This window comes from Brachyistius frenatus, unplaced genomic scaffold (genome assembly GCF_029030835.1).
Source record: "Brachyistius frenatus isolate BFR_SWC_R1_liver_20210118 unplaced genomic scaffold, ASM2903083v1 Contig_105, whole genome shotgun sequence".
NCBI lineage: Eukaryota > Metazoa > Chordata > Actinopteri > Embiotocidae > Brachyistius > Brachyistius frenatus.
This window is the reverse complement of record NW_027210704.1, coordinates 1,408,998-1,424,188: the sequence shown is the minus strand read 5'-3', so window position 1 is coordinate 1,424,188 and position 15,191 is coordinate 1,408,998. Positions and strand designations below refer to the sequence as shown.

The 15,191-nt window shown below is 42.1% G+C and overlaps 1 protein-coding gene and 1 long non-coding RNA gene across 2 annotated transcripts; one reads left to right on the top strand and one right to left on the bottom strand.

Annotated features, from left to right (window-relative positions):
* Window positions 1-7,859: 7,859 nt before the first annotated feature.
* Window positions 7,860-11,132, bottom strand: LOC138628775 (uncharacterized). The gene is made up of 6 exons (XR_011311488.1): window positions 11,101-11,132; window positions 10,460-10,534; window positions 10,051-10,081; window positions 9,837-9,952; window positions 9,566-9,598; window positions 7,860-8,557 (listed from the first exon to the last, which is right to left on the bottom strand). It is a non-coding gene; the product is annotated as an uncharacterized lncRNA (long non-coding RNA).
* A 1,282-nt stretch (window positions 11,133-12,414) lies between these two features.
* On the top strand, window positions 12,415-13,485 carry commd1 (copper metabolism (Murr1) domain containing 1). Its single transcript, XM_069711999.1, has 2 exons — window positions 12,415-12,594; window positions 13,147-13,485. Exons 1-2 carry the CDS (start codon window positions 12,421-12,423, stop codon window positions 13,297-13,299), a joined length of 327 nt encoding a protein of 108 aa, XP_069568100.1. The 5' UTR covers window positions 12,415-12,420; the 3' UTR covers window positions 13,300-13,485.
* The last annotated feature ends 1,706 nt before the right edge of the window (window positions 13,486-15,191 follow it).

The window sequence follows — 15,191 nt, the reverse complement described above, 5'->3', positions numbered from 1 at the left end:
CACATGACGTATCACCACCACATAATAGTTGTCATGTAAAGTGGTGAGAGGTCGATTCCACATATTTCTGTGTCGTCAGGTTGTTTGAGACGGTCCCTTTCATCTTTGAGATGTTTGATACTCTCTGTTTGAATACTTGCAGGTGGGATTTATATTTCTATCACAGAACGGAATTTATTGTATACGTTTCCCAAAAGATGAATTCTAGTCAGATCTACTGGTCCCTTTATCATTGTTTTTAGTGAACCATCATTTTTTGAACCTCAGTATTTGTGTTGTTTATTTTGGGTGGGTAACTGCAGGTGCAGCATGTGTCCACTGTTGATCCTTTTGAGGCTCAGATCTTAGTACGACTGTAAGTCACTTTCCACTCATTCTTACTTTGTACTACTGTAACACAGAGAACATCAAAAACAACAATCTAAATCATGTATTAATTCATTTTATACAGACTCCTCTAAATGTCACCCTGCTAGCTCAATGAAATCCTTTCCCCAAAAACGACATATCTCTAATACGTCACACAGCGGGTTTATAAGACAAAGACATCTTTATCAGCATGTTAATGTGGAAACTAAGGGGTTTTCTTCTTCTTATGCACTTTGATACTCATGTTAGTATTAATATTAATGACCCTTATGATGTTTATTCAGAATGAAGCTATTCCATGTCCAGCATTAGAGGAAAATATCATTATCAGAGTGTCTGAAGTGTTTGAATTTAGTTTCTTCTCTGTTTTCTCTGGTCAGGTTGAAAAGAGAACTTCAGACAAATGTGGAACTGAGGTGGAGCATGTATTCACACTCGCCTGCTGCTGTATGTGATATGCAGATCTTGAAGAGCAGATTACTGGTAACTGGAAACCACAGTGAGAATGTAAACGTCACACTGATGCTCGCAAGTTGGGAAATAAAGTGTTTCAATTTGGTCCCTTTTTTTTTTTTTTTTTTTTAATTTTCAGTTAATGAATACCTAAAACGAGCCACTGACAGCTCCAGTTATACAGTTATTTTAATTAATTCTGTCTTCTGGATGTAACATCCAGGCAGGATGAAGTATTCAGATCTTTTTGTTAGGATTCCTGTCTGATCCTCCTGTGTTTTCCTCTGTTTTTATCCCGGATCACCTCTCCTCGTGTCCTGTCATTCCCCTATCTGTTTGCTATTGTTTGCCATGTGCTTTTGTTTGTTTTCGTCTCTCCTGTAGTACCCTCCTCCTAGTTCCGTCATCTGCCACGCCCACCTCATGATCCAGCTGGATCGCATTCCACTGATCATCTCCAGCTGGATTAAATACCCCGGTTTCCTGTTTACTCACTGTCAGTCCGTCCGTCCGTCCAGCTACCCGACATCAGTCCCGTAAGTCTGTCTGTCTCTCTCTGCTCTCGGTTCGCTACGTCACCCTGCCGCCTTGCTGAGGAGGACCTCGGGATTCCCCCAGCTAAACCACGCCCCCGCTGCTTGCTGCCTTGTCCGTCCGTCAGCCTGCCAGCCGCACTCGCGGAGGATCCAACTTCCAGCTTGGAGTGGAATAGCGCCTACCCGCGCATTTGGACTCAGACATTTTGTGTGCCTCCTGTTGGTTTTCTATACCTTGGAGAAATAAAAGATTTGGTTCACCTGAGATTCCACTGTTGTGTCTGCATTTGGGTTCGTTTAAAGCACACCTCATAACACTTTTACTCAGTTCAAAATACCAACACTTAAATTTAAAGATACACCAAGTAAAAGTCATCTGATGATTTCTGGGAGAAGAAAGAAGAAAAACATAGTTCTGATGAACAAATCTGTTTTTAGGTTTTGGACTTCTCTAATTGTTGATGAGATTTTGGATTTGAACATTTATTGAAATGAAATCGTGAGAAATTTAGACGGAAAAATCATGATTTGATGGAGCCGTTAACGACTCGGACATTTGAAATGCTGCGATGATGACTGCACACTGCTTTATGTAAGACGTAAGAAGACAAATAGGTTGGAAACCACTGATTTAATTTTTAACTAAACTAACTTTAACAATTAAAAGCGATTGTTTTATTATCCATTGTGTCAAATCTTCTTCTTAAAAGTAATTAAAGTTTTTAAATAGATGAAGCAAAGTGGATTTATAAAGTAGCATCAAATGGAAATACTCCAGTAACGTACAAGTTCCTCAAAACTACACTTAAATCCAGAACTTGGATAAGTGTACTTAAACAAAGGATTATACAAAGAAAAATACATTTGAAAACCATTAAAACTCACACAATAGTTTTAGCTTGCTCTGAAAATCAAAGACATCAGGAAGTCATATTGCATCTTGAACTGGGAAAGAAATGTTAATTATGCAATTACAACCCCCATTTATGAAAAGGTTGGGATGCTGTGTAAAATGTAAATAAATTTAAAAAAAATGCAATGATTTGAAAATCTCATAAAACCATATTTAATTGCATATAGACCAAAGACAACATATCACATGTTGAAACGGAGAAGTTTTAGGTAGGTAGGTATTTACTTTATTAATCCCCGAGGGGAAATCTTTTTCGCTACAGCATCATACAGAAGCAATAAGATAATAATAGAAATAATAGAATAAAATAAAATAATAAAATAGAATAGAATAGAATAATAGAAAAGCAATAAAATAGCAGTAAATAGCAGTAAAAAAATATAGAATGCACAGTATATACAGTACATTATATATCTATATATATTATATACAAACAAACAAACCAAGAAACACAGTGAACAGTGTTATTGTACTGTGATGGATTTTGCCAGAGGTGAGTTATTGTAAAGTCTTATTGCAGTGGGCAGGAATGATCTCCTGTATCTGTCCTTGTGACAGCGGAGCTGGAGGAATCTTTTAGAGAAAGTCCTCTGCTGTCCCTGCAGCAGGTGGTGGAGAGGGTGGACAGGGTTATCCAATATGGACAATAGTTTGTTCAGCGTCCTCCTCTCCACCACCTTTTCCAGGCTGTCCAGATTGTAGCCAATGATGGAGCCGGCCTTCTTAACCAGTTTGTTAAGTCTGTTGGTGTCACCGGCTCCAATGCTGCTCCCCCAGCAGACCACAGAGAAGTACAGTTCACTGGCCACAACAGGCTGGTAGAACATCTCCAACATCTTGCTGCACACTTTGAAGGATCGAAGTTTCCTCAAGAAAAAGAGTCAACTCATCCCCTTCTTGTAGACAGCGTTGATGTTGGTCTTCCAGTTCAGTCTGTTGTCGATGGACACACCCAGGTACTTGTACTCCTCCACCATGTCCACCTCCTCTCCCAGAACTCTCAGCGGTTGTGGAGCCGTCGTCTTCCTCCTGAAGTCGACCACCATCTCTCTGGTCTTGGCCACGTTCAGGAGCAGGTGATTCCTTCCCGCCCACTCCACAAAGTCCTCCACTACTGCCCTGTACTCGTCCTCCTGTCCATCCCTTATACATCCGACCACTGCAGAGTCATCAGAGAACTTCTGCAGATGGCAGGACTCTGAGTTGTTCTGGAAGTCAGTGGTGTAGAAGGTGAACAGGAAGGAGACAGAACAGTTCCCTGAGGAGCTCCAGTACCACTGACCACCGTATCAGACAGCACACTGCCCAGACGGACAAACTGTGGTCTGCCTGTCAGATAGTCATTGATCCAGGAGACGGTGGACGTGTCCACCCCCACCACCCGCAGCTTCTCACTCAGCAGCAGTGGTTGGATGGTGTTGAATGCACTGGAGAAATCAAAGAAAGTGATTCTCACAGAGTCACCGGTTCCATCCAGGTGAGACTGAGCTCGTTGCAGCAGGTAGATGATGGCATCGTCCACTCCCACACGAGGCTGGTACGCGAATTGCAGAGGGTCCAGAGAAGATTTCACCAGCGGCCTGAGGTGGGCCAAGACCAGCCTCTCCAGCACCTTCATCACGAGATGTGAGGGTAACCGGTTGGTAGTCGTTGAGGCCAGATGGAGTCTTCTTCTTGGGGACAGGAACCAAGCAGGACGTCTTCCACAGCACCGGGACTTCCTCCTGCTTCAGGCTCAGGTTGAAGAGGTGTTATAGGACCTCAGCCAGCTGGACGGCGCAGGTCTTCAGGACCACGGGGCTGATGCCGTCAGGTCTTCAGGACCACGGGGCCGATGCCGTCAGGTCCTGCAGCCTTGCGTTGGTGGATTCTCTCCAGCTGTCTCCTAACCTGGTCAGTCGTCACAGAGAGGGGGTGTGTGTGTGTGTGTGGGGGGGGGGGGGGGGGGTCAAGGTGTCGATGGAGGAAGAGCCCTTTGAGATTGAGGGCTCTATGCAGTTCACCAGGGGGCGCAGAGGGGGAAGGGGGGGCAGCAGAGGTGTTTGGGAGGTGTGAGGTGTGGAGGAGACAGATGAGGGTGGTGAACTAAACCTGTTGAAGAAACAGTTTAGCTCATTGTTCCTCTCCAGGTTCCCCCTGGTTGTTCCTCTCCAGGTTCCCCCTGGTTGTTCCTCTCCAGGTTCCCCCTGGTTGTTCCTCTCCAGGTTCCCCCTGGTTGTCTCTCTCTCCCCTTGAACCCAGTAATCTCCTTCATACCTGTCCACACCTCCCTCATGTTGTTCTGCTGGAGTTTGGCCTCCACCTTCCTCCTGTTGGAGTCCTTGCACTCCCTCAGCTTCTCCTTCAGGTGGCGCTGCACTCTCCTGAGCTCCTCCCTGTCCCCAGACCTGAAGGCTGCTTTCTTCTTATTAAGAAGAACTTTCAGGTCCCTGGTGATCCACGGCTTGTTGTTGGGGAAGCATTTTACAGTCCGGGATGGGACGGTGGTGCGTTCACAGAATTTAATGTATTCTGTGATACAGTCCGTCCTGCTGTTGATGTCCTCCCCATGTGGTCCACACAGCACATCCCAGTCCGTGGACTCAAAGCAGTCCTGCAGGGCGTCTTTAGCCTCCTGTGTCCACCTCCTCACAGTCCTGGTGGTCACAGGCTGCCTCTGCACCAGGGGAACATACCTGGGGGTCAGCAGGACCAGGTTGTGGTCTGATCTATCAAGGGGGGGAAGGGCAGTAGTACTGTATGCATCCATGGCATTAGCATACAGTAGGTCCAGAGTTTTATTGTTCCGGGTGGGGCAGTTAACATACTGGTGCAAAGTTGGCAGGACTTTATCCAGACTGGTTAAAGTCTCCAGTAACTAACAAAAATGCACCGGGATGCTGAGTCTGTAGTTTAGCCACAGTGGAGTGGATGGTGTCCACTGCTGCCTCTACGTCAGCTGATGGAGGAACGTACACAGCGATAACAATGGCGGACGAGAACTCCCTCGGCAAATAATAAGGTTTTATTGTTTTATGTCAAATATATGCTTACTTTGAACATGTCTCAACAGTTCAGGGTCTCCATTGTCATGTTTTTCATGTCCTGATGCTCCAGGTGTTTTCAATGATTGACAGGTCTGGACTGCAGGAGGCCAGTTTATCAGCGGACTCTTCTACTAGAGAACCATGCTGTTGGAATACGTGCAGAATGTGGTTGGACGTTGTTCTGCTGAAATAAACAAGACCTTCCCTGAAAGAGACGTTGTCTGGATGGCAGCATATGTTGCTCCAAAACCTGAATATCTCATTCAGCATTAATGCTTCCTTCCAGATGTTCAAGCTACCCATGCCATGTGCACTAATGCATCCCTGTACCATCACAGATGCTGGCTTTAGAACTGAGCTGATAACAAGCTGGATGGTCCCTCTCCTCTTTAACCTGAAGGACGCCAAGTCCATGATTTCATTGCATTCTGTTTTTACTTACATTTTACAAAGCGCCCCAACTTTTTCAGAAACGAGGTTGAACATCTATCACTGGTGGTATTTTTTTTTTTTTTTATCACGTCATTACAGTGGCATTTATAGAAGTTTTGGGGCCACTTGGGGGCAGAAGCAGCAGAAGAAGCTGCAAACACAACACTGGAGATGTTATCACTTTATAAAGTGAATTTGTTACTAAACAGTTGCCCTCATCTAGCTGATTTTCTGGCTTTTTTTTGTCTACAGTTTGGTTATGAGCATGTAAATACCAGTTTCCTATCACGGCTGAGTACACAGTTAATTACTGCTGTGAGGCCGAACCAAACACTGAAGTTCATCACTAACACAGAGCCTTTAGTTTTATGTATTATCATTGTAAATATAAACATGCAGCAGGAATCTTGCGTACCACCAGGGGGAGCCTCGCGTGGTACGCACCATAGACTGGATATAAAAGTGGAAGTAGCTTCAGGGTCTAAAAAACGAGGCCGATTTCCAAACAGAATCTCAGATTGTGATCCATCAGACCTCAGGACAGTTGTCCACTTCACCTCAGTCCATCTTCAATGATCTCGGTCCAGAGAAGGCGGCGGTGTTTCTGGATCATGTTTCTATCTGGTTTCTTCTTTGGAGAGTTTTAACCAGCATTTGTGGACTCAGCGATGAACTGTGTTCACAGACGATGGTTTTCACAAGTGTTTCTTAGCCAAAACAATAATTTAAATTACAGAATTGTGTCAAAGCTGCAAGTGGTGTAGCAGGAATTCATTTCAAAGGACCAACTACAGTTTCGTTTAATGAACTTTAATACATTGTCTCAAACAAGCGGCTCATGTTCATAATTTATATCTCAGGTTGACTTTGCAATGAACAACATATATTTATTCCATTAAACACAGAAGTTTTTTATTGTGAGCTGTAAATTTGAATTGTTGTTATTGAACTCTGTCTGGTGTCATTTGCCTTTTTTAATGACTTAGACACTCTTTTCTTTCTCCTTCTTCATTTTAATTCCTGTTTTGATGATTCAGGGTGTTATGTTTTAAATTGTGCTTAATTTTTTCATAAAGTGCTTCTTGAATAACAAAAACATTGCATGGAGTACAATTATTGTAATTTGTATTTTCTGATTTGATAATTTAGTCTGCAGTCAGTCAGGTACCATGCCATCCCAAACAGAGGGTAGAAGATGATTAAAAGGGGATATTCTAATAGGATATAATCGATCAAAACTGTGAAATGATATTTGTAATGCGACATACAACGTTACAGACTCACAATGTTTGCAAAGCTCCAATCTAAAAGAGCAGAACATCAGAGGATTGAATAAAGTATACAACTAAAATGTCATTAGAATACAGACAAATAACTACTCCAAATACTGTGGAAACATTTCAATGAAACTTTATTTTTTGTTGAAAACAAACAGCGTATTATATTTGAACTGACTAAATGAATGGCATATACAATAGCACAGACAAGAATGAACTGACTTTCATGATTTCTGAAACATCAATCTTCGTATATGAGGGCACTGTGCTCGGATACATGACCGTGTGCAGAGATGTCTTCTATTGTGAAGTATTATCACATCTAGTTTTTACATTACGTTTGGTTATGTTTCATATCCTCCTGCAAGATTTTAAGAAACAACTATGAACTTTCCCTCCACTCCTCCACCCTTCTCTGCTCCTCCTAACTCTTCTGTTTCCTCCCTCCTCTGCTTCTCTTCGTCTTCTGCAGATGATTAATTCATTCATTCCTCCACCGGTCTACATTTGCTCCATCCTCTGTCTTCCCCTCTGCTCTGCTTTTTCTTTTTGTTACTTGCCTGCATCCTCCTCTCACTCTGTGACTCTACTCCCTACTTTTGCTTTTGCCAATGCCGCCTGTAATACTTTAATAACGCTTCTATTGCTGACTTTCAGGTCACCTTGTGAGGCGGAAACTCCTTCACTCTTATTGGCTTTTTTTTTTTAAATTTCTTTATGTTTTGCCTCTGGCGTACCTTCATCTGTCTTTGTGCTCTTTCCGGTCTCTGTTCACTCCATGTCATCTGCCACCCTGATGCCCCTCCCCTCCCCCTCCCCTCCTACTTCCTCTCCCTCTCTCCCTCCCCTCTTCCCCCCCCCCCCCCACCCTGTTGCTAATTATCTGAATAACAGTAAGGTGTAACCTTACCACGGGTGGAGCAGCTCATGCACGTCACTGTGCCTCTTTGTTCTTTGCACCGGAATATGTTGTGAAGACCGATCTGCTTCCCGAGTCTTTCGAGTGATTCCCTTTGGTTCTCCTCAGGTATGACTGGACCATTACGAGGTTTGAATACATCAGAAAACACAACAGCGTAATTCTTCCATTTCTTAATTTGCTTTATGCTTTTGAGAATGCTCCATTTATGATGTTCACTGGTGCATCTTTGATCACACGGGGAGGCCAGGATGTAGAAAAGCAACAAATCCTCTTGGTCCAGATTGTTGACTAAGGTGTTGAACTTCTGTAGGACACGATACTCTGCATGATCAGCTTGTCCATCGCAAACTTTATCAGAACAGTTATTCATCACGTCTGCCCATGTTTTCACCCCTCTTGGACATTTTTTCAGAACATGCGGCCACTTCACACTCTCATAAGGACACTGACTTAACACATCGGGCCACCGCAGGACTGTGGCAGCCACCACCGTCTGGCTAGTATACACTTCACATCTGAGAATGTCCTCCTTCACTGTGTTACCAGGGTCAGTGACTTTACTGATATCAAACTCTTTCTTGTCCCTGTTGTATGGGATGCTCACCGCCAGACTGAACATGGGCCATCTTCTATCAAAGGAAACCATTACACAGAATATTAGCCATTAAAAACATAGTAGCATCACAGTGCAGAAGATGTATGAAAGTATTGACTGATTAAACAAACCAAACTAGACTGTGGAATTCAGTCACATATCGTTCAGGGTATCTGTTATTTCTGCCCTTCATGATGTGCACCACAGGCTAAAGAGCACCTTCAGCACCAGATTCATCCGACCGCTGTTTCAGGGAGCGATACAGGAGGTCCTTCTTACCACGCAACCCCGTATCACGGCAAAACGTGAAATAGACACGCTTTGTGCTGTCCAGGCGTGAAAGTTACACGTTTTCCTGTCATGGACGAAAATAAAACCTACTGCAAGCTTAGAGCCATGTGATTGACCGGAAAATGAAACTTGTATCAAAGACACGTGGTTGAGGATAAAAAACAACCTAAGAAATACATCGTCACCTCCTGGATTTGAACCGTGTCAACCTGCATGACAGAGTGTGACCAATGCCAAGTATAAGTCTAAGTCTGTGTATTCCACACTTTGCCGTGATACTGGGTGGCACCAGGTGCCGTCAGACTCTCCAACTCGTTTGCTTTTGCTCGGCCTGCGGTCACAGAACTGGGCTGAACGTGTTTTTTCACGAACGACCTCTGAGATAATGAAGGTCATGGAGAGAGGTGGAGATTTAGTCCGTAACTTCCACCACTCTGCACTTGTGCGACAGAAGCCAGAACTGACCAGCCTGTACAAACACGCCCCTGTATTGTATTTTTACCTTGTATTTTACTGTGTTGTATTGTATGTACCTGACAGCTGCGACACTTTAATGTCCCTCAGGGGATGTCTGGATATCGTCCTATAAAAGTGAGAATGCTGTATATTCTAGCATCTGTTCCGTGAGTCACGTGTTTGCACAAATTTATCTGAGTGATCTTATCAGTTTATGTCTTTTTCTGTTTTTCCTCTTTATTTCTCAATGTTGTTATGAAAAGTGCTAAATGAGAGAAGTTAATCATCTACTGACCTTTTATCCGGGCCATCGTAGCTTGGTCTATACCTGCCAAAGGAAACAGAAAGACATGTTCCTGCTGTGTCTGCTCATTTACACCGATCCTATAATTTGTCAGCAACAGGATTAATATAAACAGACATTCAATGCGTAATAGTTCGGTGTAATATACTGAAATCTATGAAAATAATTGATTTCTTCTGCAAAGCCAGTTATCGCAACACAAAATGAGATGAAAGATAAATTACTCGTCACACTGGGACTGCTGTTTTAAATAAAAACTCACTTGTTCAACATTTGTTTTACAATCGGTCCAAGTTTGTTCTGGTCCAAAACAGCCGAACTGTTTCCAGCAGACATCCACAAAGTCACCAACACAGCGAGCCACCACAGGACAGACATCTGATTTGTTTTAGTTTTTTGAAACAGCATCAGTGTAGAAGATTAAAGTCAGTTTGCAAAAAAACAAACGTGTCAAACAACATGATGAGAGTGCTCACCTTCACCGCTGCAGCTCACAGGACCGACAACCTGAAAGTTAAAGACCCAAAACCAACAGTCATGAAGAGCGTGCTGAAATCCTTCCTTCTGTTCATGCTGTCTTTCTAATGTGCTTCCATCGAAGATCACTGATCAAAACTAACAACCTTTGTTCTGTGCAGAAAGGTTTTCTAATCTATTATCACAAACTGAAAGTCTCAAAAGTAGTTTAAAAATATTGTGAAACTCACCTACAGTGTCACTAAACACCCTGACTTATCCTGGAGATCATGTTAAAGATGTACATAATAATAATGTTGCTCAAAGTGCATTTATAAGCATTTTCAATCTTGGACTTCAACTGTCCATTATTTTGTATCATAGATTCTTGATTAATCTTTTGCCAATATTAAATTATTTGAAAAAAACCTTCAAATATCAGTTCCTGGAAGCTCACGGTGACGAGTTCAGACGTGCTGCTCTGAATGAGGAACGGCCTGAAACCTAAAATAAAAGCACACAGTTGAGAAACTGAACATAGAAAATGTTCAAATTTTTGACTGATTAACTGATTATCAAATCAATTTCATAAAAGATATACAAATATTAGTCAGTACATGACTAACCTCGTAAAAAGCTCAGCAAGTAAACATATCAAACTTGGAGACAGCTGTTGTCTTACAAGGATGTTTTCAAAGTAAACAACTCGTGACAGTTTTGGGAAACTCAGGAGAATTCATGGTGCTGTTGAGCTCTACAGCTGCTTCTGTTGAGCAACAATGATAGTTTCACTTCAATGTGGCTTAATAACCTTCATATTTATAAAACGAATACGTTTTTAAATATTTGAAAGATGACAGTCTTTATGAAAACAATTGTCTTTCATTCAAACTTTTTTGCCCGTTCAAAATCATTATTTGCCAAATTTGAACCTTTTGAACAAGAAACTGACAAATTCAAATTCCAAAACCGGATTATTTTCTATTTCTTCTGCTCCTTGCTGAGAGATGTTGAGGAGAACAAGTTTTATAATGTTAAGAGCTGAAGTCAGCCAAGTGAAAATCTTTTACCTGCTGGTGGAGAACGACGTCTACCAGAGAGCTGCTGTCGAAGTGAACGCAGTCACAAGGAAGAGAGGTTTTTATAGAGGAGCGCTCAAACAGGTTTCAACCCTCTGGTGGCTCTATGTCCATATTTAAACACCTCACTAAACATATGAGGAAGAAGAGGAGCGAGATATTCTTCAATTTGATCACTTGATCTCAGACTGACTCGTGTTGTCACTTTGCTCCGAACCTCTGCAGACCTGCTGTTGGCTGCTTTGAGCTGAAGGAGGCACTTTGAGTGCTCACAGTTGGAGGCCTTTCACTGATTAGTGACTTTCATTTTTTCATTTGAAATGAACAAACAGCACGATCATTTTGACAATAAGAAAAAAAAACTGTCCTCTGTTTCTGAGATCTGAAGACACATATTGAACTTCACCTACTTGCGCTCTGATTATTTGATTAGTTTGTTAGTTATTTGTCTATTTTCTTTACTCGACCTTTTTTCCTCATATTTCACCCGAACAGTAAGGGCTGCTGTCCTGGAAGTCTTTGCTTCATCTCGGTCCTCCTTCTCTGTTCCCCGATGCTACAGCCTCATCCACATTCAAACTCTTTCTTCTTTATCCTTCTGGTACCTCCCTACTTCCATTTACTTCCATTTATCACTCCCTTACTCGCGTCCATACACCTCCTCCTCACTCAGCTCAGTCCGGAGTCCTTTGCAGCTATAAATCAGCTCCAGTTTGAAACAGTCCATTTATCTGCTGAAATCAAGTCTTTGTTTCAGTGTCACCAAAACTGAAATGAATATAAATAAACAGACCAGATGTAAATGCAAGTTTGATGAACATTAGAGAGAGAGAGAGAGAAAAAAAAGGAAAGTTTTGAACATTGTTTATTCCAGCTGCTCAAAAAGCTGGATTGTCTTGTTTTTGTTTTTCAAACATTGGCTTGGATGTGTTTTTATGACATTTACACTAATATACGACATCATGAAATATGAATGATTGATTTTCTAGGTAACAATGACAAGGAGGTGATGAGGACATGGGCCTGTTAAAACCTCTAAGATGGAATCAGTCACATATTGAAGATGAATATGCCTTGTTTGGTCATCAGACATAATACATGCTTCAGATGAAACACAGCCTGACTGTTCTCAGACCGGGTATGAAGGGTTCTGCGTCTTCTGTCATATAGAACAACTCGGGGAGGAACAAAGGAGAAGTCACGTAAAACATAAATCAATCCATCAAAATCAAAAACTGCTACTCCCACAATGCCACGCGGTCCCAGGATTTCACGTGATGCGGCGTCATGTGATCAGAAGGACGAGCGAACATGGCGGACGTGGAGGCGACGAAGTCTCTGAGCGGTCTGTTGAACGGAATCGCTCAGAAAGTGTATTACAGCAACGGAGAGATCACCGAGGAGCTGCTGAAGGACGAACTTTACCCCGAACTGTCGCAGGACGAGTTCACGGCTCTGCACGAGAAGATGAGAGGCCTGCTGAAGGTGATGAAGCTCTCATGACCTGCTGCTGCGGGATAACATCCCGTTTGAATTCATCCCTGGAATCACTAAGGACTGTTTATACAAATGTGTGGAACTAACAGAACACTTCCAATAATCACTTGAGAGTTTGGACAGTCGTGAAAACGCATCGATGTGGAGAACAGGAGCTGACAGTCAGCTGGTGAAATGGTGTTTTGTGTTGGTGTGTTTTGTGAAGTTTCCAGGGAGGTAAGGTGAATAAATCCTGATTGTCTGTGTACATGTTGATGTTTAGTGGGGACACTCTTCAAACTGCTCCTGCACGTCCCACCTGCGGCCAGCAGGGGGCAGCACGAACTATCCTGTTGACAGTGGAGGAGCTCCAAACAGTCACGTTGCACTTTCTCTTTAGTTCATCCAGTTAATCTTTCGAGTTAAAATGCACACAAAGACCAATCATTTATCGAAGGTCACTTGTTTTTTTACATGCATCAGTTTAGGATAAATATAATCATTTTAAAGATGAATCCTGACAGTGGTATATCCCGCTTCATGTCCTCCTCCATGTCTCAGTCCATCGCCACAGCAGACATGGACCTCGCCCAGCTGGAGATCTTCCTCACGGCTCCAACTGTCTGCTGCTCCACAAACCACAAGGCTCTTTTCAGAGCCACCTTCATCTCCACTAAACAGCTTCTTCGTCTCAACATCTTTCCGTTCAATTAACAGATTCATATTAAATTATTTGATTTATTGACAGTAAGGCCAAATTTGTGTTTACACAGATTTTTGAGCTGCTGTGCCATTAATTCACGTGAAGCACCAGCAGTAATGAATTAATTATTAATAATTACAGTTGCTGTTGTTCCTCACAGATGAGTTCTGCTCCGAGGAAGAAGAAGCAGTGAGTTTATTTTTTAACGTGTTAAATGTGTTGTAGAAATGATTTGCATGGTGTGTGTGTGTGTGTGTGTGTGTGTGTGTGTGTGTGTGTGTGTGTGTGTGTGTGTGTGTGTGTCATAAATCATTGCTACACTGTACCAGTTGAGATTTTAAAAGATTAAAACATGACTAGTGTATAAACAGGCCAAGAGACCACTAGATTTCTACCAAATTAATCCAGAATTGTTTTCATTTTGAGTGACAGAAACCTCGATGTGATGCACATGAAGCCAATACTCTTCCCTTAAAGACGAATACATGGCGACGGGCTGACAGGTGGCAGCAGCTCCTGAAAAGATCAAACAACCGGTATTCTTTACTCACCTGGATTTGAAGAGAACATGTTTCTCTGCTTTCTTCTCTGTACTTGTGCTCTCGTGGATTTCTGAAACATCGTCAGTTGCAGCTCGAGAACTTTTCCATTCAGCATCCAGCAGGTACAGTCCAAGTGCCCACGTGTTCTTGCTCTGCCCATGTGACAATTTATCCCAGAATGCATCTCTCACCATTTTCAGTGGTCATGGCGGAGGAGAAGACCCACAACTGTCGGTCGATTTTTACTACTAGTACGACTGTACTGGACTGAAGTTTAAGATTTTTTTTAAGGCAATGATTTCATTGTCTACATTTTAAATCTGTGGTCAATTTATCAGAAGAGCAGAGTTGAAATGTTTCTCCAATTCTTTTGGAGCTGCTAACATGAACTGCTATCTTTCAAAATGACCGGGCCGTCAATGCTTATTGTTGCCTGCTGAGAACAGCTTCATCTTGAAAAGTCCTTTTGAAATTTGGCTCTGATGTCTCGGCAGTCTTTAAACATGAGACAATTAGTTTTGTGTTTATGGGATGTTTAACTTTGACATTGTACTTGTGAATACATTATTTGCTCGTCTTTATTCTCTGTTGTACAAACCTTTTGTACACATGTGGCCAATCTTAACACTGAGATCAGAAATTATAACAAGAAGAACAGTACAATACAAAACAAAAACAAAAAACAAAACAAAGCAAAACAAAAACAAAAATCAAAGTTCCACTTCATAAATTAGATTATTTACATTTTGGATTTGACTCAAGTTTTGTGTGAAATATAAGTTTTCCCACAGTCCAAACAGTCCAAACAGTCCAAAGACGTGCGTGCCTGGTTAACGTCCCTGTGCTCGGCTTTGCAGGAGCTCCATTAGCAACATGAGAAGATATCACATGCTGTTGCTCTCCTTATTGAATTAGCTTTCTTTTCTCCACATCATCCGCTTAATCTGTTGGAGGTTTTCCTGTCTCGTCCATCTCCCCGTTCCTCTATTTCTAATCCTCTTTACCATCTTAAAACCTCATTCAATTTATGTGTCATCTGAATGATTTCAATTTACCAACAGTCAAACTACTCAAGTAAAATCAAGCAGACAAGTAAAGAGAGCATCCACTGATATGGATCAGTTCTGATGTTGCAGAGCTTTTAATGCTTAAATCCATTTCTTAATGATCTGATAGGAATAAAGCCACATGCTGATTCAGCCTTCATTACAAAAGCAATACAGTGCTATTATGCTAAATAATTTCTGCCATGCACAGATACAGAAATGTATAACCACACACACACACACACACACACACACACACACACACACACACACACACAAGTATCAGATGAGAAACCACAGCAGAGTTATTAAAGA